General features: G+C 32.6%; 1 protein-coding gene across 1 annotated transcript; it reads left to right on the forward strand.

Moving 5' to 3' along the window:
- The first annotated feature begins 621 nt into the window (after positions 1 to 621).
- Positions 622 to 23,860, forward strand: LOC111058530 (ribitol-5-phosphate xylosyltransferase 1). Its single transcript, XM_022346073.2, has 4 exons — positions 622 to 890; positions 8,334 to 8,844; positions 9,970 to 10,140; positions 21,759 to 23,860. The coding sequence occupies exons 1-4, from the start codon at positions 731 to 733 to the stop codon at positions 22,174 to 22,176; spliced, it is 1,260 nt and encodes a 419-aa protein (XP_022201765.2). The 5' UTR covers positions 622 to 730; the 3' UTR covers positions 22,177 to 23,860.
- Positions 23,861 to 25,078: the final 1,218 nt, after the last annotated feature.

Consider the following 25,078-nt stretch of genomic DNA (forward strand, 5'->3'; position numbering starts at 1 on the left):
TTTTATTTTTATTATAAAGAGTAGCCCAAACAAAAAACTTGAATCACAGCTATCTACTATATAGAAGGCGGTGGTAACAAAAAAATATTGGCAAGTCTGCCGTCGTATGATTTCCACTGACTCAATAACGTGAATCTCTTAATAGGGTTGGGATGAGGGACGCACCCATACCAAACTCCATGTTCCGATTTTGCTTTGGAGCCCCGAGCCTCCGTCACGATTTGCGTCAGCACCCCTCCTCCAAAAATGCTAATAGCTCAGCTCACCTGCATAAAACCGGGAATAATCTCCCGGGGAGGTAAGCTAATAGGCACCTGGGAGGGACCCCTAGGATATCGAAGCCGAGAGGTAAATATCGATATTAGTATCAACCGATATATCGTTTCATCACGATGATCTTCAACTTAAAACTCTGATAAACTTTGTATCAATTTTGTGCAAAAATATACAAAAACCTTTTCCATCTACAGGCTACATTCTTTATTAAGAACAAATTTAGTTTAAACGGCCAACGACGTTCCGAAAATTTCGAATAGTTGCCTATCGATATTGCTATACTATCAGAACTCTTGATATCGATACTCATTTCGATAATGTCGAAGCCAAGACTACATGGAAATCGAGCTGTCAGACCTGCTCTGCGCGTCACTGAATGCTGATCGGCTGATCCCTCTCTGAGTGATTTTGATCCTTCTTTGTTTGTGATGAATAGTTAGTGCTTATTGTCATTATGTGGAATTTGATACATAAATATGAGATGTTGGTGCTCATAATTTTTTTTTATGTGGTTCTGAATACGATGAGAATGTTTTATGCTCCTCCTATCATGGAATATGAAACCAGCCGCCGAATTAGTAAGCCTCTTAATATCATCTCGACGAACGGTTATGGTAAGCTAACCTAATTCATTCCAGCCTCTGGCCACCCTAGATTTATCAAAATTTTTGGTTAGGATAGTTTATTCTGTTTTATTCTGTAAATTCATAAGAATTGGATTTTGCAGGTTGTCAAAGTGCCTAGCCTACACTGTCTTATTTACCTATCAGGCTACTCCAGCAGAAGAAATAAGTGAATAATATGTGTTTTGTTTATATTGGATTGTAAATTGCAGTGTATACAGTGTGTATATTCAAAAATGTGAAAGTAACTCCTAACCAAGCTATAGTGCTGAGGTCACATTATAATGGCAGTGTTGATATAGCAATGGTATTGCTATCCTTGTCTATCATTCAACAAAGCGGATAACGCTATCTCTTTCTCGCTTTGCTCTGTCTTTTAACAATATAGAAATATAACTCATCAACAAAATATTTAATCTTAATGGAAATTCATTATGAAATTCGAAGAATATAATTTCTTGCTTGATAAAATATGATTTATTAAGTTATTAATATTACAACAATAAACCTGTATCAGCTACCGTCTATAGAAGGCATTGATTAGACAGAGGATCGGCAACGTTGTATTTCTCCACTGCCATTATAACGTGGATCTCACTATACATTTGGCTGTCGCATAAATTAGAATTGCAACCTTTGTGGACTTGTATTTTGGTCAGTGGTATTTTTCTGGAAGTTGTATTATGTTAAATGATTGAATAATTAATTAAATAAATGATACTGGATCTACCAGGTTACCAAGGATAGTATAATAGTACACCTTTTCAGCACTAGCCTTGGCCTGAACCAATTTTTTCTACCTGACTCAATAACAGGCTGAAAATATTCAGTGTTCAACCAATACATTTCACTCTCCATGTTGCATGAGTTGACTATCACTCACTGGCAAAAGAAAGAACAATGACAAACGAGGAGAAGTAAAAATTATCCCATATTCTGCAGGCTGATTAGAGTCAGTGACCGGTAGAGTGTCAATATAATTCCCATGGGTTCTAATAGGAGACTTTTCCCATTCAGCCAGACCGAGCGAGTATGTATAGTCCCATTAGGACTCATGGGAATAATAATCTCACTACTGGACACGTTCACTGATACTGATTCATTTATTTTACTTTTTTATTTATATGGTATGGCCTGATATATGGGAAAATAATCGAAAACCTAAAGATTGTTGTCTCAGTAGACCTGAGAAAATTTTTTTTCTCAGTAGTAGGGCCTGAGTATCTATAATGCTCTCTACCTGGCAGTCAAAGGTCAAAGGAAAAAAATCAATGGAATCTTCTTTATAATAATTATAAATTATTATAATTATTCAGGTATACCTGTGTACTAGTACCTGTAAATAGGGGATAGTTTTGAGACCGATAAAAGCTCAATTTAAATCCAAGTGCTAAATCTGATGCTTTCAGATCATCTTAATAGTATTTTTACAGCAGCAAGTTTCTTAAGTATTTGACACGAATTTTGTTTCTTGTTTAACATAATACTATCAGGATATAGGGCCAAGTGAAGTCAACCCATTATTTATGGTCATGACTAAGAGAAGTATAAAGTCTAAAAAGCAAGTTTCATCGACAATCATAGAGTATGGTGACTGCCTAATTGAAAAATATAAAATTAGAATATGCTGGGTAACCATTTCTACCAGATGCACACATTGTATACACATATTTTCGTCCTCTGTCGATTGTTATTGTAATGCCGACCCCAAAGTTTACACAGTGAAGGTTGGTTTTCAGACCTCATACTGAATACCAATCTATCAGAATTTTAGAACTGCCTGTTATATCGATGAATTCATCCATTGATTTGAATACAAGTGTTTGTGTACAACAAAGTTAACTCAGTGAAGGTTAGTTTTCAGACCTCATACGGTACTGACTTATTCTACCGGAGCTCTACAACTGCATGTCATATCGACGAATTTATACACTTTTTGAACAGAGTGTTGAAATATATTCCTTGATAGTATCTGTAATTTGTTAATCGGTATTAATTATTTAAACAGTAAATTTATATGAACATTTCAATCACCCACTCACAAGCCTGACGCTAACGTGCGCATGCTCATTAGTAATAGGAAAATCAATATGGTACCGTTCATTGTATAATATGTATTGTATATGAGTCTGGGAATCAGGAGCTATAGTGAGGTCCACGTTATAATGGAAGTGGATAAAGATAGCAGAACAGCTTTGCCGATTCCCTGTCTTGTCACTGCCTTCTATAGAGGATAGCTGATACCGGTATATCTGATGTAATATTAACTGTTCACAATAGTCAGTTATATTTTTTTCGTCAAGAAAGATATTTTTCAATGATTTAATAATACATTTTTATAATCGAGATTAAAATATTATTTTGTTGATGAGTTATATTTCTACATTGTTGAAAAACAAAGTGGCAACGTTGCGGAGCTAGAGAAGGATAGCGTTATCTGCTTTGGCGAGTAATAGACTAGTAGTTCTGTGAACAGTAGACCTCACGCAGTATTCTCATCCACAAGTACCTGATGTCACTTGTTTTAAATGTTGACAAACTCAGTTCACGTTTGAATTTGTATTCCATATGATATAATTCATCCAGTTCCGTGATAATCTTTCTATCTGATAAAAATTAATTTTTTACAATCAAAAATGTTATAATTTAGGATTTTCGTTCAATAATAATTATTGTTATAATTTATCCAGCATTATTTAGTTCATTTGTTTATTTTTATAATCACCTATTAAATTAGGTTTTTGGAAGGTGAGAATATTGATACTAATGGGCACGCATAATAATACCATGACTGCTAAACAATATACTGAAACCAAAGACCTTAGAGCTGCGATTAGACCAAAGTTATTAACAAAATGTTAATAATTCAATCCTTATAGATTATATTAGATTGAACATAACTTAACATACACATGATGCAGATGTGTGTTTGTCAACTTCCGTTCAATCTAATAGAATCAATAAGGATTAATTTATTAACATAATATTAATAACTTTGGTGTAAACCCAGCTTAAAGATGCATATCTCCTTGATTGAAACTATAGACCTTATACAAATACAGTAATAGACTGGCTTCTCCACACATCTGTCAGCTCTGTAATCACTTGTCAGCTGATTTATGATGAATAATTCTATAATCTGATTTTTACTCTAATATTGGCGTATGAAGGAGGCTCCTTTTTCCTTTTATATTAATCCTTGAGATGCAAAATTTCCAAAAACCTTGTATATACGTCGACGCGCAATTAAAAAAAGAACATACCTGTCAAATTTCATGAAAATCTGTTACTGCGTTTCGCCGTAAATGCGCAACATATAAACATTTAAACATTAAGAAAAATGCCAAACTGTCGACTTGAATCTTAGACCTCACTTCGCTCGGTCAACAAGGATAGCAACACCAATGCTAATCAAATTATTAGACATTATAACTTTGATCTCACTATAGGAGCGTTTAGGTGGTGAGGTTATGTTTCTGCATAATGTTTATTTTGTATGTGTCTATACAGGGTGGGTGAGAAATCCGAGAACGGCTTAATATCTCATACACAAAGGTAATTTGACGGTGGGTGTGATTGGGGATCCTGATAAAATTTAAAAAACTACTTTACAATGACTTTAAAAATCTGGTCCGCCATATTGAATGCAACTTCATTTTTTCAAATAGGAAGATGGTCATGTGATACATGATTTCGATAGGGAATTTCAAGAAAAAAATGAATGGCGGAAACTGCAAATCGATATCTCAAACCGTTTCGGAAATATTCACATTATTAATCAATACTATTCAAAGCAGAAAAGAGAGAAAAAAGTCTAAGAACGGCTTAGTATCTCATAAAAAGAAGTGATTCCAAGGTGGGTGTGATTGGGGATGCTACTCGAATTGAGAATACTACTTTACTATGACTTTAAAAATCTGGTCCGCCATTTTTAATGCAACTTTATTTTTTTTAAATAGGAAGGTGGTCATTTGATACATGGTTTAGATATGGAATTTCAAGAAAACATGAATGGCGAAAACCGCACACCGATATCTCAAACCATTTAGAAAATATTCACATTATAAATCAATACCACTCATGTATTTCATTTCTGATTTGCATGGTACTGATTGATAATGTGAATATCTTCTGAAAGGTTTGCGATATCGATGTGAGGTTTTGGCCATTCATTTTTCCTTGAAATTTCGTATCGAAATCATGTATCACATGACCACCTTCCTATTTAAAAAAAAAAAGTTGCATTCAAAATGGCGGATCCAAGATGGCGGACCAGATTTTAAAGTCATAGTAAAGTAGTATTCTCAATTCGAGTAGCATCCCCAATCACACCCACCTTGGAATCACTTCTTTTTATGAGATACTAAGCCGTTCTCAGACTTTTTTCTCTCTTTTCTGCTTTGAATAGTATTGATTAATAATGTTAATATTTCCGAAACGGTTTGAGATATCGATTTGTGGTTTCCACCATTCATTTTTTTCTTGAAATTCCCTATCGAAATCATGCATCGCATGACCACCTTCCTGTTTGAAAAAATGAAGTTGCATGCAATATGGCGGATCCAAGATGGCGGACCAGATTTTTAAAGTCATTATAAAGTAGTTTTTTCAATTTTATTAGGATCCCCAATCACACCCACCATCAAATTATCTTTGTGTATGAGATATTAAGCCGTTCTCGGACTTTCACCCACTCTGTAAGTGACATATCCACTTATTTATTTATTGAGAGAACATTACATGAAAATATTACAACTGAAAGAGGTTCACAGCATAACGCCAAATCAAACCTCATTAACCTTATAATATTGACACAAATTACGTAGCCTACATTGGAAATAAGAATTGAATTTTAAAAATCAAAACAAATCTAAATAAAGGAAACAAAGTCAATTATGAAAAGTTAACAATGAATAGAGAAAGAAAGAAAACTAAGAAAATATTGATTGTTCTGCAAAAACAATATGTTACAGAATTGAAGAGCCTTGTAGAAGCCTATAGATTTCAAACATGATTTGAACCAAATCAATTTGACAAATTTTTGGACCAAAAATTGAATTTAAACTAATGTAGAAATGTACAATATGTTAATAACAACAATATGAAAACTTTTAGTACCCTTCATTATTAAAAACTTTAAAATATTTTAACGACTATTTTCGACCATAGGTCATTTTCAAGTTGAAAACTATTTTAAAGTTTTTAATAATAAAGGGTACTACAAGTTTTTTTTTATTAATTTGTACAAAAGTAGCCTATTTAAGTGAAGTGTTTTTACAATACTATGTGTATATGTTGTACTGGTCTAATCTATCTAATGTAAATAAGATATTCAACCTTGGTATATTTGATGGAACAAAGAAAAAAAATCTGGTGTGGTACACTCACACAACTTTCTTTGCTCATTGAACTGTAAGCCACATTCTCAAACGAGAATAATTTAGGGGAATAGCATAATGACGATTGGCGGCAACATATTTGAAACTATGATCAGACTACTGTATATGTGTATATATAATTGTTTTCAGAGTACTTTTTCCTTTGTGTAAATAATTGTAAAATTCGATGATTTTTTTAAAAGTCGTCAAACATCTGCTGTACTACAGATGAAATATCTTGACTATGACTGTGTTCTTTTTATAAACTGCTCTACCTACCTAGCTCATGCACGAGAAGGAGGTTACAAAGTCCATTTCTCAAGGATGGGGTAGACCCCCCATTAGTTTCCCAGGAATAAGACTCATGCCAGTTGATAGAGCTGATAAATAACTATACAGGGTAGGAATTTGAAAAAAAATCGTTAGAGCCGTTTTTCAGAAAATCGTGAAAAACATGGTTTTTTGTAACTGACATTTTTCTCAAGAATAATACGGAACTCCTGAAATTTCCCCAAAAATGAGACTCATGCCACCAGTTGATAGGGCTTATAAATGTCTATTCATGATATAAATTTGAAGAAAATCGTTATAGCCGTTTTCTAGAAAAACGTGAAAAACATGGTTTTTTGTAATTATCCGCCATCTTGAATTGAATTTTATTGAATTTCTTATTGTCGGATCCTCATGGTATAATGACCTTAAGTTTAAAATTTCAAGTCAATTGATTAATTAGGAATGGAGTTATCGTGTTCACAGATACACACACACACACACACACACACCACACACACACACACACACACACACACACATACACACACACATACACACACATATACACATACATACATACACACAGACCAACACCCAAAAATCATGTTTTTGGACTCAGGGGGCCTTGAAACGTATAGAAAACTTGAAATTAGGATACCTTAATTTTTTTTGGAAAGCAATACTTTCCTTACCTATGGTAATAGGGCAAGGAAAGTAATATTTATTGATTAGGAAGAGGAATCTATTTGGGATCTTATTTTTTACTGCGGATGATGCTTATATGAGCTTTTTGCTTGTTAGGGCCGTTTGCACAGTGTAAGATTAAGCTAAAGCTTAAACCAAATCTGATTTTTTTTTTGGTTTAAACTAAAATTCCGTTTGCGCAGTATCAGTTTAAACTCTGTATTGAGTTTAAACCTCCAAAACAGGAGGTTTAAACCAAATAATTTGGATTAACTAGGCTAGAAATCTGTAAAATTTGATGGGGAAACAGCTAATAGTAAATTATTTTTCGACGTTTGTTTTTAATGCTTCTGTAGACGATAATAATTATTTAGGTTATAGTGAATCATTATTGATAGAATTGACAGGAATTGATAGAAGTTTTTAATGCGATTGATGGAGATGACTGCGTAGAAATTTTGGAGTTGAGAAAAATTTGGCAAGAAACGAATCATTTAAATTTCTGGGATGATAGAGAATTTTTTAACGGTTTTGCTTGAGTAAAGCAAGTGTTTTGGAGGTTTAAACTTTTCCAGAGTTTAAACTCAATACAGAGTTTAAACTGATACTGCGCAAACGGAATTTTAGTTTAAACCAAAAAAAATCCAGATTTAGTTTAAGTTTTAGCTTAAACTTACACTGTGCAAACGGCCCATGGTGTAAAATTAGAGTCCAATTAGATTAAATATTCAAGTATTTACCTCAATGACATTATCTGCAAACTTCTTCTCAAATAGTTCATTGACTGATACTATATACAAATAAATATGAAATCTTAAAAAAAATAAATATCCAAAAAATCTGTATTGTATGCACTCAAAACGCATTCTGATATGGTCTCCAATTCATAGGAGATTACTCTAATGCTAATCAACCTCTGACCAGAGAGAACTACAGCATCTTAATATGGGAGAGATAAGCTTAATATCTGTAAAATCACTAACATTACACATCAAGCTGGCTATTAATAAATTGTTTCTGTGTTATATTTAAAAGTTTGTCACATTCATTTTGAGGCGTTTCATTCCATGTTATTAATTTGAATTATTTTCCTTTTCAGTTTATCGTTATCCAGAAATCCCAGCTTACAGGCAAAATGAAATCGAAACATATAACAGATTCGATGAAGACATCAATGTTGAGATATGGGGAAAAGCTGCCATATCAATGTATTTATGGGAGCATATTCTGAGAGGAAAATTGAAACAAGAAATGTTGAAGATGAAGAATATTGGGTCGATTAAGGCAAACGGCATGACGATCAACTACAAGCATGGACCGTGGTACATACAGACCACAGTTCCACGTAATGTGCAGCATCTCGTTCTTGTTTTGAACGGCAGAGCACCGCAGAAAGTTGTCCTTGCAAAACAATGGTTGGACTACCTTCATAACTTTAAGTATTTGACTACATTGATCATCGTGCTACATGCAAATGAGCAGTGTGACAACGAATGGATACTGCCATACATGAAATCAAATAATGGTAAAATAGATGCTGTTTTCCTGACCTATGACAGTACTCTGGTGGATGATAAGGAGTTTTTTCAATGGCCGCTAGGTGTTGCAAGGTAACTTCCTTCTTCAAAAAATCATTCACATCAATATACATAAATGAGTAATTGAAAACGCTGTTTTATTTGGCAACTATACTTTTATTAATTTAATTATAGGACTACAAACTCAATCAATTGCAAAGATGTATTGGTTTAAACACGGAACTGCAGTCCTGTAATAAAATTAATGAAAGTGGAGTCGGCAAATAAACAGTGTTTTTCAACTATGGAGAAGTTTCACAACATCAATACTCATTTATCAAAATAAATAATAATGAATCATTTAAAAAGTGGAATAAGATGAATCACAGAGAAAAATTTATTTTCTTCTCAAAATAAACAATTTGTTGTGAAGTTTGGTTTGAAGAGTTACAGTTTGTTTGCTTGTGTAAAAAATAAATGAATATAATCGTTCTTAAAACGTCAATTGCAAAAAAACTGAAAAATATATTTTTCCAATGTTTAATTTTGGAAACAGTTTTGTAGCAGTAATATATTCATTTTAGAAATGTCTAGCTGTACTTGTTTTAATAGTTTACTCCCATGATCTCTATTGAAGAATTCCCTGAACATTCGACTGATTCACTGTCAATGTTGTAGAACCGTTCCATTATGAAATAAAAACACATATAATATGTTGTCGAATTCTACAGTTTCATTTGGTTTCAGTCAGCTTAAAAATGTGACGTGTGTGGTCACGAAACAATGGTCCTGTACCAGATAAAACTGTGTAGAATTTGACAATATATGTGTACTTTTATTTCATTAATTCCCTAAAAATTGATAGTTTTCCAGCTTTAACCAAAAAGTCTTCAATTTTCTTGTTTTTCATTTAAGATTTAGGAAGTGCTTCTATTTATCAATTTTGAATAAAATTTGGATCCTTATCAAGAATCCTAGAATAAATTCAGCGAGAAAAACTATTTTCTCAGTTCGTGCCTCTCTTGTTCCAAATTCTGTAATTATTGAATGTTAGAAATAAACAGGCTAAAAAGTTTTAAAAGGTTAATTTAGAAATCAACAACTTCTAATACAACATTTAATTTGGATTTTCGTTCAATAATAATTATTAATTCATTAGCATTTGAAAAATGCAATATCCCAGTAACTTCCATCTGTAACTTCTAATACGTTTTCTAGTTATCGTGGCTTCGAATTTTTGGCTACGGAAAAAGTCAACATGAAGCGTGGACGCAACTACATATGCAACTTCATTGGAACCATGTATGAAAATTCAACCAGAACCAAACTGCAAGAAATCGTTAATTCTGTCGTCCCCGATTATAAATGTCCAATTAAGGGTAGAAAACAGTAAGTAGTCATTCCTATATTTAGATTATTTGTATTTATTTACCAATAATTCATATATTACAAAATTCATTTCAATAAGACTAGTTTAAGTTTAACAAAAACACATACCTCAAACTTACAATATAAAACGACTAATTGTGAAAATGTAAAATTAATGGATCAGGTTTTCAATTATTTTTGGTGGTGAGTATTTGAAAAGGCTCTGATGTTTTCTGTCTAATCTGGCTGCAATTTAATAATTTTTTTTTTTTTTTTTTTTTTTTCATTTTTCCTTCGTCCTGGTACCCCCAGAAGAAGGGAGTTTATTATAGAAAATATAACAAACAAAAATGAAAAATACACTTATAAAAAGAAATCTTACAAACAAAACAAATGAAGAATAATAAAAAAAAGCAAGAATGACAAAAGATAAGAAGATTCCCTTTCAGTAGAACATTTCAAATATTACAAACCAGACGAATTATAAATTCTCCAAAACCTTCTAAAGAAGGTTTGACTGGAGGAGTCAAGTTTTACATTATATTAAAAAAGACCATAGAAATAGTACATTGATACAATCAATCTTGATACAATCAAAATTAATTGATACATTGATAATAATTCATTTAATTGTATTGTGTAGCAATAAAATAATAAAACAATGGGATTTCAGTTGTTGCTTATCACAAACAATAATACACAAGAAAAAATATATACAAAAAAAGAAAGAATTTATGAAAATCATTCAAATTCACTCAAATTATTTAACAGAAAGTGTTAAATAATAAAGTAATAATAATAATAATAATAATAATAATAATAATAATAATAAGCGTCTTTATTTAAAAAACAAAACAAACGAATCATCAAGCATACAACATATTGAACAAAAAATTTTCAAAACAAAAAAATACTTCTTAATAAACGTAGTGAACTGTCTAAAAGACTAATTTGACATAACCGGAAGGTTGTCTGTCAGGAGTCGGTATCTACTGAATCATTTTTACAATGCTTTATCCTAACTGATTAATATCCTTCGATCAACAAAACTAAAAATAAAGTTAACAATTTGATAATTATAATTATGATACTGTTATCCTAGAAATATGCAATATTCTTAAAATAATGAATAGAAAATACATAGTGAATAAATAAACTTTTCCCTCCATCAAAACAAAACAGAAAAAAAACAATACTTGAATGATTTTAATTGAATGTCATACTTTCGCCACTATATATCCAAATTACTAATTACTGCTATTATGACCTACTCAATTCAATAATTGAATTCTTTGATTAGTGACTCTCTTATTTTGCTTGCTTGTTGCACGTACCGTGCCAGCTTCCACCAATCACTTCCATTGAGCCAATCAATGACCTCTGAGTCACTCAATTCAACTTTCCCCAAAAAGGCTCTTCGAACTCCACTTAGGATTGGACATACTCCAATGAAATGTTTAATATTTTCCCTCTGCCCCATATTGCACATTGAACAAATCCACTGCTCTTCCGGCTGCAATTTATGTAACCCTTAAGCACAATACTGCAATAATTTAAGCTTTGCATAAATTTTTACTATAGCATGCAAACTTTGATTGAGCAGTAAAGTAGTTAGTAGTAGAATTTTGGTTGTAATTAAGGTTTACATACTGGTAAATATTACAGTGAAGAAAGCAGTGTATTATGTTTCATATTTTGCTCTTGCTTCAACTCTTGCTAATTTTCTAACTCTTAAGCCCCGCACGCACACATTGATTTTTGTTCGTACGGTATTTTACCGTCCTTATAAATTATATTAGATTAAACAGATGATGTTTGACAAGTTCTGTTTAATCTGCTAGAATTCATAAGGACGGCAAAATATCGTACGACCAAAAATCAATGTGTGTGTGTGTGTGTGTTGTGTGTGTGTGTGTGTGTGTGTGTGTGTGTGTGTGTGTGTGTGTGTGTGTGTGTGTGTGTGTGTGTGTGTGTGTGTGTGTGTGTGTGTGTGTGTGTGCGGGGCTTTACTTAGCATAGTAGGATCTTTAAAAGCATTCTTGCAACTATCACTCAGGCTGATCACGTTGATACGTTGGTCATGAGTGATAACGTCAGTCAGGCGAGCATAAGCTGAATGAGCACACTAAAGCTCAACTCACACTTACGCGACTCAGGTCGAGAAGAAACGCGACTCTAGTCGAGAGCATGTGTTTCCAAATGGGTGACACTCAGACCAGTCGATTCCAGTCTCCGCCACGTCACCCATTTGAAAACACATGATCTCGACTAGAGTCGAGTCTCTTCTCGACCTGAGTCGCGTAAGTGTGAGTTGAGCCTAACGCTGCTATGTTTTTATCAGACGAAACGATTTGAACAGTTTACAAACAGAATGTAAACTGTCAATTGCAACAATTCAACCATTGGAAAATTACAGATGGTAATGATACAATAATAAGTTGACCTCAAATAGAGCAACAAAGAAATATACAACGAAGAATTTCAGACACAAAAACCTAACCTCAAACACGTACAGCGGTTTTTCGCCTGCAGCCTGAAGACACAAAAACTTGGTTCAGGTTTTAGACTGTACAGATGTATCGTTCATGGCTAAAATATCGTTACTGGCTAGGTTTAGTTAATAATTGTTTAGTTAATTCAGTTAGTTAATTTAGTTAATTCAACAAGTAAATCAAACCTAGTCTTAGATTGAAAGGCACTCTTGTACACCATAAAATACTCTACCAACTAAATATTTTTCAATTTTTTTTTGAAGATCCTCAAATCATCATAACGTTTAAGGAGTTGTGGTAAACTGTTATAAAATTTCATTCCAATATAATCTGGTTCTTGTTCAAATAATCTACTATTGTGAGTCATTATATGATAATCAGCTTTGTTTCGTGTATTGCACTCATGTATATCTGAATTTTGATGGCAATAAGTCAAAAAGCCAAGTTTTTTGAATAAACGCCCACAATAATCTAACCTATCCACTTTCTCTATACACCTGAGTGCCTTCTTTTGTATCCAAATTTTTTTGAGATGAATAACCCCATACTACAATAGCATACCTTATACTATGTGATAGTTTAAGACCATGATAAGCAGTTAACAGTATTTTTTTATTATTTAATCTAGCAAGCTGCCGCAAGACAAGTATCCCAGATGAAATTTTATTGCATATCTTCTCAATGTAAAAATGCCATGTTAATTTCCTGTCCAATACATCTACCATGAACGCTACTGTATCTCTTCTGTCCAATTCATTTTCCTCTACAGACACGTTTATTGCTCTATCCTCTATTGATTTATTATATTTGCTTTTAAATTGCAGGAATTGAATTTTGCACTATTTATTTTTAAAATGTATGAATTCAGGGCTACTTCCTTTTAATTATAAAAAAGAATCATAGTACCCTTTGAAATTAATAAAATATATATTAAGAATACAATGGGTTGAAATTTATTTTCACCTTCCGGCAGTCGCGCTGTTGTAAAAAGTACAACAGTGTCAGTTTTTTTGTTGCACAAAACTATTGAATGGTGTGGTGTCAGTGAATGAGTCACCTATGCATTCCAAAACTTTCCCCCCATCACTCCACTGAGTTGCAGTATTAACCAAGGAACGGTTCAGTCTTTTGGTGCCATTTAGTCGCGACAGTGCATAAGATAGGGAAAGACTGTATACGGGGACTTTAAACGAACCAATAACACAGAATTGATGGCTTTGCTTGATGTACCTTATTGGGTTATGAAATGGGAATCATCCAAATGTTCATAGGCGTAAAATAATAAAAAATGATGGAAAAAGTAATATACAATTAATTAATATGTTTTGACAGTAAACAGAGTACATAACAGTTGGAAATTGGATGTTGTACAAAATACAACACGCGACTGCTCGTGTGATTGAGTAGGGCGCGACTACCGGAAGGTTAAAAACCTGATGATGGTGTGAACACTGAAGCTAGTTATAATTTGTATTCCTAATCTACTATTTTATTAATTTCAAAGGGTACTATAATTTTATTTCATAGATATTTTATTTTATAGATATTTATTTTTAACTCTAAAGAGACACACTGGGGTGTTTCACACCCCAGGGATTTTTTTCTGTTCTGCAGTTGACAATATCAAACAGATGGGAATTTATGCCCAGTCTAAATTAGGTTTGTAGGATTGTCAACTACTCTCCACCACTTCCAGTCAGTAATAGCATTCTACAAGGTCACCAGCTCATCTTGTTCTTCGTTTGGGGTGTCTAACACCCCAGAGTGTCTTTTACATAGGACTTTTATCAAACACTTTTATTACAAAGATTTACTTGTATTGTTACTACGAATGTGGTATGGGATGATGGATCAGATTGGAGTGAATGCTATGATTCTCTACAACTTGAGATTCAAAACAATAAAATGAAGAGAAGTGAGTTTTTGATGAAGTTGTCATTGGCAATGATCAAGCCATTCGTTCAAACCGGATTAGGAGCTCCAACACTTAGGCGGAACATATGTACTTCTAAAATTAGTATAAATATTGATAAGCAGTGCTTTACCTTTGATTTATGTATGCACTTGGAACAAAAATGATTAAGAAATGATGAAGTATGCTCTAATTACTTGTTTTTTTTCATTTTTTTCAAAGAAAAATGCAAAATTAAATTGGGGTGTTCAACACCCCAGTGTGTCTACTGTGTTAGCATAAAGTAAGTGTGTCTCTGTAGGGTTGTTTCTGACGCAGGAATTGAACAATTGAGTGTATTCTTACTGCACCTCTTATTTTCACAGTTTCTTCACTGGCACTTACCATTTTCATACTCATCCCCTCTTTCTTCAATCAAATAAAACTGTTTAGCGTAGTGAGCAGGGCAAGCACTATTGCTTTCTCTCTTATTGTCTTTATACAGAGTGTTTAAGAACTCCCTACCAATACTCTATGGTGAGGTCCACATTATAATGGCAGTGTACGATTGACAATACAGTTGCTGTCCTTTTCTATCATACAACATAACAGATAGCATTATCTCTCTCTCACTTTGCAATGTTGTCCATTTGCCAGAATATTTTATATTTACTTTTGACAGTGACTGTACAAAACTGAACAAACCATATTCTCAGCCGCCATCTTTTTCTTCATTCTATGAAAATACTTGAGTACACAAGTCGTATAATTGATTTAAAATGTATTTTTGAAACAATAAAATAATTTTTAAACATTACCCTCTGAGAAACACAAATTAAAATACCTGAAATGACATTTTAAAAGTTGATAACTAACCATCCTAGACTTCATCCATGCTTAAGTTAGCCTACCCGTATAGGTTAGACCTACTCGTACCGGTATAAATAATATTCAAAGATTATTTCAGAATTATTTCTATTTAAATTACTAATTTTAAATAGGATTTCTATTTTTCTATTATTTTTAAAAGAAATTGGAATAGAATACCTACCAAATAACTCAATTTTTGTTGTTTTGAAATTCAGATTGTTGTATCACAACTTTTTAAATTAGCCGCCATTTCAGGTTTGTATAAAAATAAAAATATGATCTCAGTCATGAAAGCAAATTTTTGAATCAAATTATGAAAAAATATATTCTCTTGATCAATTTGACATTAAATTGATTATTTCATCAAGGAAATGATAATTATTATTAGATCAAATTTAATGGGATGAATTGAGTAACAGCTGTGTACAGTCAGTGGCAAAATGGAGAGACTTGGCAACGTTTTTCTCCTATCTTTCTTCACTGCCATTATAACGTGGACCTCACTATAGGACAGGGGTTCCAAACAAAATTTTCCCAAGGACCCCCTCATTCATTTATTATATTTATGCGGACCCTTACTACTTCTTAAATGCACAGTTATAAAAATATTTTCGTCTACCGCCAGCCCCCCCCCCACACTCTTAGAGCCGGTTTCCGAGCTCGGGATTTAGCCAAGTTCTAGACTTTAACCGGCTTTTAAACCGGTGATTTTAAACCCTTGACAGGGGTAGGGTTTAAATTCAAGCTCTAGACTTAACCGAGCAAACACAATTCAGTTATTGTTTTGGAGTAGATGAATAGCCAAATAGATGGCATGGAATACCTAAATTATTTGAATTAGTCCATCTAAATTCATAATTTATATTTTGAAAGTTTATTTTAGATTGAAGTTCTTCATAATATTATGCGTAAAAACTAACCTTATTTTACGACTGTGACATAACTCAGGGGACCTTGAAACGTATAGAAAACATGAAATTAGGGTACCTTAATTTTTTTTGGAAAGCAATACTTTCCTTACCTATGGTAATAGGGCAAAGAAAGTGAAAATATATATTATATGTCTTGTATCTATCATCTTTCAAATAGGTTATCAGAATATTTAATCTTTATAGTGTAATCAGGAAGAGCCAGTCTTGTGTGCATTTATTATAATTTTCGTGTTAATATAATTGTAAACTTATTGTTATTGTAAAATCAGTTTGGGAATTGTTTCACTAACTTGGTTTCGATATGGAGAATACCACTGTACGGTACCTCAGCACAAATAATAAGTTGCGAAAATGAATACTAGGTCCACTGTTCCAAATAATTATCACTATTTGTTCAATGAGATGAGTTGAATTTTTTCTTCATGTTCATGATTCCTGAGATATCAGACTCCATACTTGACACATTCACTCTCAAATCTGACCGCATGACGAGTCGATTTCTAAACTTGTTTTTCATAAAAATGCTTGTTCAGAACGGTAAGTCGTTGCAAAGGAAGGATTAACCTTAATATCTCTTCTCCAAGCTCTTTATAGTTTTTTTGTGCTGTTGCCCAAAAGTCGAGTTACTATCAAATTGGTTTTTCATTTCACTACAGCTTGATAAATCCACAAGTTGATTTTGTTCGTCTACGACACCCCAGGGTGTATAACACTTTTTTTCAGAAATCCTTTGTCTTTTTGGGGCCAAAATTTTCCAACTGTCTACCTGATTATATAAGAAATATTGAGAACAAAATACTTTTGAAAAAACAAATATCAAAATGGCTTACTGGATGTCTGCCTGAAACTATTGAGAGTTATTTCCCTGTAATTATCTGATTGCCATTCTATTCTATTACTTCTTTTACCTTTTTTGCACATACCTACTTGAAAGAGAAAGATGTGTGAGTGTGTGTGTGAATGTAGCATTAAAAACTTTTTTTCACTGACCTAGTATTTTTATTTTGACAGGAACTAACTGTATAGAAGTTTATATCTTTATTTCACTGAGTTGTGTTTTTTTTTGTCAAAATAAAAAATGATTTGATTTGATTTGTCTTGCCCGCGAATCTCACCTTTAACTTGACAGCAGAAGGGATTTTCAACCCAATTATCATCTGGGTCAGTTTCAGGAAAATATACCCCAAAACTGATTTTCAAGCTGCGTAAATGTTCTGCTATTTTGCTGATTAAAACAATCAGATAAGGAGACTGATAAAATTTTATGGTTTGTTGACAATGGGGAAGTAATTTTTTAAAATAATGCAGTATTCACCAGTTCACTGTAATAATACATAATATTCAAATACAATAAAAATAGCTAGAAAGGTTCATTGTTTCGTAATGTTCGTGTTTTCAGAAATTTGAAGTTCAAAAATCTCTTTTCTATTAATAGTAGGCCTATTCAATTTAAACAATACCATACGTTCCCTAAATTTTCGGTTTAGCCTATATGTCGCTGACCCCCACAACATGTACCGCGGACCCGCAGGGGTCCGCGGACCACCAGTTGGGAACCGCTGCTCTAGGACATTGTTCCTGGGTAAAAAACATATCTAAATATTATATTTAAATTGTCCGGAAGTCTTCAGTTACTCACACAGCGGCCATTTTGCTTTTTTCACTTATTATTTTTTCTAAATAATGGTTAAACTTACAAAATTGTACAATCATTTATAACAACTAGAGAAAGCTACAAAAAATTATGATAATTTTTCAAATTCATAAAATAATATGGCGGCCATTTAAAATTTTGTTTCTTAAATAACTCAGAAACCGTTTATTTCACAAAAAAAAATTACAAGAATAACTTTTTATAGTAAATTCAATTATCTGACGATTGGTACCAGATTTTTTTAAGATTCGACCAATATTAACTGAGATATGGCTGCCTTAGTGATAGGTGACCACTAAAAATTTGTTGCAGTGCAAACCAAGGCATTCTGAGCCGCCTCAATGATGCAACAATCTCTATTCGCATTGCATGTTAATAGTAAGCGATTTTGGGTCATTTCAAACAATAAAATAACGTTACATAACCCTCTAAAGGTGGGTCACCAACCAATAACGCTGCCATATCTCAGTTAAGATTGGTTCAATATTGAAAAATCTGGTACCAATCGATAGGCAATTAAATTTACTAAAAAAAGTTATTCTTGTAAAGTTTTTGCAAAACAAACGGTTTCTGAGTTATTTAAGAAACACAATTTCAAATGGCCTCCACATTGTTTTATGAATTTGAAAAATTATCATAATTTTTTGTAGCTTTCTCTAGTTGTTATAAATGATTGTACGAAGTTTCAATTTTGCAAGTTTAACCATTATTTAGACAAAAATAATAAGTGAAAAAAGCAAAATGGCCGCTGTGTCAGTAACTGAAGACTTCCAGACAATTTGAATATGATATTTAGATATGCTTTTTACCCAGGAACAATGTCCTAGAGTAGTGGTAGAGAGTTCCTAAACACTCTGTATATCATCTTTCCATCATCACTTCAATATCCCCATCATTTCACTTTCTCTTGAAAAATATTTTCCAAGTAATTAGTTTTACAGTATTTTTTCTCGTTTCAAACATTGGTTTTAGTGATTGGTTGTGTTTGTTATTAATAAATGTAAACAGCTGTTTATCAAGCTCCCATGATGTTTCTTTTTTCTTTACTACTTGACTAAAACTTTTCAACTTTGTTTATTGTATTATGTTAATAAGATGATTATGAGAGTTCAAGATTTTAAGATTTTCTAAAATGTATAAATAATTGACATTGAAATTCGATTTTCAAACATCTGAACATCGTCGTCAATATTATTATTTCTTCACTGAGTGAATAATAATATTACATGAATATTATTTGAGTCCTATTTTCATGTGAATGAAGCATATTTGGGTTATTACCTGTTGTTTCCGTTGTAATATTGTAGATAAAAAAGTGATTATTTTTATATTTTTCTTTGCTATTCAAAAGCTAGGAATTTCATGTTCTATCCCTAACCGATCAGGAATCTATAACAAGGCACTAATTAATTCTTCAAACTATGAAACTCCAAATTAATATTCCATAATATAATATTGATTATTGTGTTTTTAGATTCGTGTTGAGATTATTACAAAATTGGATCAAATTCAATCAGTTGCCAATTGTATATCCCTTATAATATTATTCATATAGGTTTGGGCAGGGAGGTATGCATGTTTTGAAATGGTTCTTACCTACTTATTTTTAACCAAAATCAAATTTAATTTGTAGTGTAGCCCAGATGTAGCTATTGCAAATAATACAAAAGAAAAATAGAAGCATTGCTTATGGAAAAAGTAACATCTGTTTTAATGGTTATCATTTATACACTCCTGTAAATGTTATGAAACGTGACATTTTGTGAATTATGAAATGTTATTTTCATACTTGTTTGAAGCATTTTTAGTCATACTATACGTGGATTTAAATATAAATAAAAATAGAAATCTAAGAAATATTTTTAAATTATTCAGTCACATCATTTCGGCTATATGATGTCATTATTAAATGTTTGGAAAATAAATAAAATGTCGAATAAATACTATTGCAAGCTTCTTATTTATGATCATATGTTTGTACATTCATATGGTTTTATAAACTATGACTGTATTTTTTTATTTATATTCAAAAGTAGCCCTAATAGTAGCCCAATTTGATGGGGATCTAAGTATATGTTGTTTGTCAATGCAAAACTGGTTCAAAATTAATGTTTTAGAGAAGTATGAATAACTCTTTACTGATGAGTATAGATGAAAATTGAATGCTCTTCAGTCATGTAACAATAAAACAATTGACCACGATTTCAACAGATTTATTTCATATTCATAATGAATGCTCAAATGTTCTTTATGGTTTCTACTTGTGATGACAACATGCTACACATCAAAATAATTATATATTAGTTTATTTGAGTAATTGATATGTGACAGTTGTTTCAAGTCTTCTTTATTTCCCTGCCCAACCAACCTGACATGACTGTGGCCTTGTCTGAGCGACTGCAGAGGGCTCAGAACTATTGCATCCGGTTCATCTACAATCTAAAGCTGCGTACAGATATACGCGCCTCCAACCCGCTCCGCCCTCGTTCCTCCATCGCTCCGCCCCCGCTCTGCAGTCGCACCGATCATGAACGTTACGGGAGATGTTAGCTCTTCTCGCGTTCCACTCTTGCTCCCCGGTCGATCATCAATCGATCTGCTCGAGTGCCGTTCGGTTGCGGAGCAGAGCGAAAGTCTGTACGCACCTTAAGAAGAGCTGATCATATCACTCCTTTTTTCCAGCAACTACATGCGCCCAAGCTCAAGCATATGAGGGAGTATCACATTCTGATGCTGCTTCATGACCTATTACAATTAAAAACCCCAGGTTATTTAGCTGATAAATTTGTTTTTATTGGGGATCGTAGTGTGAGAGGTACTAGGCAGGGCTCCCAACTACTAGTTATTCCAAACCACAGAAAATCCATGTATAACAAATCATTGCATGTATCAGCTTGCCTGGTCTGGAATGTGTTGCCTCCAACGGTGAAGAGTATTGGCAGTCGTGCTCCGTGGTTGGCGTGGCAATATTGAATTGGCTGGGATCTGGTGGCGCGGATTAGGCTTGGGTCGGCTTGAGCTTCATTTTCATTGTTCTATCTGCATTGTATCAATCTATTTTCTTTTTACTATCTTATGCAACTACAGATTTATCTTATATTGTTTTATGATAATATAATTATTATACTTTGCAAAATCTTTGTTTTGTGTGCGTGTGTGAGTGAATGGCAACTTGATTAGATCATCATCTTTTATAGGTTTTCTTATAGGATTCAAATTCAAATTCAAATTTTATTTATTCAAACTCACAATATTCACATTCAGAATCAATAAGAAAAACAAAACACACAGCTCAGTAAGATGAAAAATAATTAATGGAAGATTAATAAAATAAATACTGGTATGTTTTATTAGGAATACGGTAAATTTGTGAATTGAAATAAAAAATACTACCTGCTGGAAGTATACAATACTCCACGTTTGCAAGCAGGAATGAATATCACTTCAACTAATTTTAAATGCATGAATAAAAGGAGAAAGAAAAATAAAAGATTTATCAAGTGAAATATTGTATTAAAATATTGTTTTCCAATTGCATTAATAAATTAAATTTAAGATTATCTTTTTACATGTGATTATATTTTGATTAGGATTTTTATTTATTTTAATTTATCTGATGTAATCTTATTACATAATATGTAATCTATCATTTTTGTAATTCAATGTAAGTTTTTCTTATTTAAAAAGGGTTGTGTGGCAGAGAGGACAAGCAGTCCTAACTCCGCCCTAATAAAGGCAATCAATCAACCTTGAATCTGATTTTTCAAGTTTCTTATATGACAGAGTTTTTATTGTTTCAGCTGGACTCCCGAGGAATCTCAAGGTTCTTCAGATTATTACAAGAAGGTTATTCATCAATCAGATACGACATTGTGCCCGGTTGGTATGAATCCCGAATGCTACAGAATTTACGAAGCATTATCTCTTGGAAGTTTGCCTATAGTCGAGGATAATACCACACCAGGGAACTGTGATTCGAACCCACTTCGACTTCTGAAGAAACACAATGCACCTTTCTTTTTCATCAAAGATTGGGGACTACTGCCAAGTATTCTCGAATCTGAAATGAATCTAACAGAGGATGAGAAGGAGGAACGTCGGAGGACGGTTATGATATGGTACAAGAAATTCAAACAAGAAATGAAAGAGACTTTCCTCTCTGTATTGAAATCGAAAATTGAAGGAAACCTTAAGATGATCAGGAAGGATGGTTTTTAGAATGTATTCTATGAGACCCTGTAGTGAGTTTCACTTTACAATGGCAGTATTTAACATTAATGCTGCTATCCTTGTCTATCATTCGACAAAGCAGATAGCGCTATCCTTTTTTACCTATACAATGTGGCCAGATCGGTTTTATATAATTAACGAAATACTTAATCTCAATTACGAAAATTCACTATTTAATCATTGAAAAATATATTACTTGACAATTAAAATGTAATTAATTTTTTCAACAAGAATGAACAGTTAATATTACATCAGATATACCAGCTATCTTCTATAGAATGCAGTAGCAAGGCAGAGATTCGGCAACCCTGTCATCCTTTATTTCTCTACTGCCATTATAACGTGGACCTCACTATAGTTTATTTAAAAAGAAAGCACTCAATTTCTTGTGCAGACTCCCTGTGTTACATATTCACTGGCAAATTTCAACAGACCTGTTACTTCTGTTTTTCTAGTAAAAGTAACCTGTCTTTTCATTTTTTGTCAAAATCTCTTTCTGTCACTTATGATTTATTTTCAAATTATCACCTGATATTTTTTATAATATTCGGTTATTTTTTTATAATCGGCTATCACTATTGGAAACTGACAAGAGTTTCACAATCTGGATAGGAAAGTGATTGTTCTCCATATGCTGAGTTTTCCATTTGAAATTGAATTTTTGAAACATGATTTTCACCTTTTTCCACTTCTTCCCAATCCTGGTCTTCCACTTTCTGAATGATTTCTTTTTTACTTCACTTCCTCTTTTTTCTTCTCCACTCTTCCTCATTACTATTCTACCCTTCTTTTTCCCTTTAAAGTTTCCTTCTTGCTCTTTTATTTGATGTTTCCACTCTTCAGTCTCCTCTTTTACAAACTTTCATTCAAACTCAACCTTGGGATAATCACTATCTTCGTGTTAATGACGATTATGCGTCACAATTTATAAACAGATAGTTCGTTAGTTGTCAAAACGCTACAAGAAAAATATAACTTATTCGATTCAAAATATTGAGGAATATTATATCACTATATAAAAGCACATGATACTCTTTAAAAGTAACAAGCAGGTTCGTTATTATGCTATAGTAACGGCATCACGAGATGGCATTGTTTAAGAGAATGCCAGGTAGGGCCTTTATGGTTAGTTTCAGAGTCACCTGTTTCGCTAAAATTATGTAACTTGTAATATGTAACTAAAAGTATCTAATATACGCTAAAAGTATGTAACTTCGGTGAATATGTAACTTGTGACTTGAGAAACGGGCCCCTGGTTTCATAATGGTAAACAAAGGTTTGGGCAGTTGCCAGTTTGTCAATATTCGAGTGATGTCATCTCAATCGATTAAATCATTTGCATAATTTCACAAATGCAACAAATATAACTGAAAAAATATAGTAGGAAACCTGTGTTGTAGAATAGTAGGAGATATAAGTATAAGACTTGTAATAATGACTTAATTTCAACATCATATAACATGATGATATGTGTCTGATAATATAACCTAAGGTATAAATATAATTATTACAATAATATGTAAGTTACCGATATGTTATTATACAAATGCAGTGGATCATTTGATAGACTGATGTCGGCACAGTCGTGGGGTTGAATCCCAGCAAGCACATGCATTTTACATCTCATCTGATTTTCACTTTTATATGCTGGTTGGCATCAACCAAAAAAAAATACAAAAATAAATTAAAAAAATACAAAAAAAATAAATGTTCTATTGACGTGATATTTTCAATGTGAGTTGTGTTTTATATCAATGTTTATATAATATTACATAATGTTAAATCAGTGTATTTTGCCCAAGTAATATGACTGTAATTTCCCTGCAATTCCAAGTCAGGTTAAAATAGTTATATGGGTATTTAGTATTAGAGAATGCAGTACCAGATTGGCAAAGAATAGGAGGGGTAGACAGAAAAAGGTGCTATCAGCTGATTGAATGTAGGATTGAAGATCTGCTGCCCAGGTGATTAAAACCAGCTTGACAGTTGAGCAAATGGCAAGGGATGAGAAATTAATTAGTGGGATAAGTATAATATTAGTTTCTCCTAATATCTCAGTGTAGTTTTTCTATATAAAATAATACAGATTTCCAAGTACAGTTGCACAAACATTTAGAACTGGAAACTCTGTGAATAATAGTATTTTTTATATATTTTGGTATTTTTCTTGATTGAGTTCTCTCTGAGTGGCAAGGCATGAGTAATTAATCATTAGATGTTGGTAGGATAAATATATCCTACTAGTTAGTGGGTTCTATAAAGACTTCAGTGTAGTTTTTTTATGTATAAAATAATACAGATTTCTATGTACAGTTACCAATGTAATTGGCAGTTACCTATGTACATTTAGTACTGGAAACTCTATGACTAATAGTATTTTTGGGTATCTATCATCTATTTTGGTATTTTTCTTGATTATAGAGTTCTCTCTAAATGGGTTTCAGAGGCTCAATATCTGTAGAGGTACCTTTCCTCCCAGCTTATTCCATTGGCCTATTGTATAATATACTGTATATAGGATGAAAGTAAGGAATTGAAGGCTTTTTCCAGGCCTAAATTTGATACCATTACTTTCTCCAAATAGCTTCAAGGCTATTTGTAATTAATCTAGTCGTGTTTAAAGTCTAGTCATCTGTGTATTAAATGTATTTTTGAATGTTTAAACCCATACTGTGATTGAGAGGTCGGTCTGGTATGTCCGCTATGTATTTATTGTAGTTAGTTGTCGTTTTACATATTTTCTAATTTTGTACAGGGTAATTCGCTAAGTTATGGATAATAATATGAATATTTATAATATTATATTTAATATAATTGGAGAAAATTCTTCTTGGGGTTGACTTTTGAATGGATATCTTCCTTGCCATTTAAAAGGAGATTGATTGATTGA

This window comes from Nilaparvata lugens, chromosome X (assembly GCF_014356525.2).
Source record: "Nilaparvata lugens isolate BPH chromosome X, ASM1435652v1, whole genome shotgun sequence".
NCBI lineage: Eukaryota > Metazoa > Arthropoda > Insecta > Hemiptera > Delphacidae > Nilaparvata > Nilaparvata lugens.

Coding starts and splice junctions, on each gene's coding strand:
- LOC111058530 (XM_022346073.2), top strand. CDS start 731: ATGTGGAATTTGATACATAAATATGAGATGTTGGTGCTCATAATTTTT. Junction 891..8,333: donor CATCTCGACGAACGGTTATG/GTAAGCTAACCT, acceptor TTTCCTTTTCAG/TTTATCGTTATCCAGAAATC. Junction 8,845..9,969: donor TGGCCGCTAGGTGTTGCAAG/GTAACTTCCTTC, acceptor TACGTTTTCTAG/TTATCGTGGCTTCGAATTTT.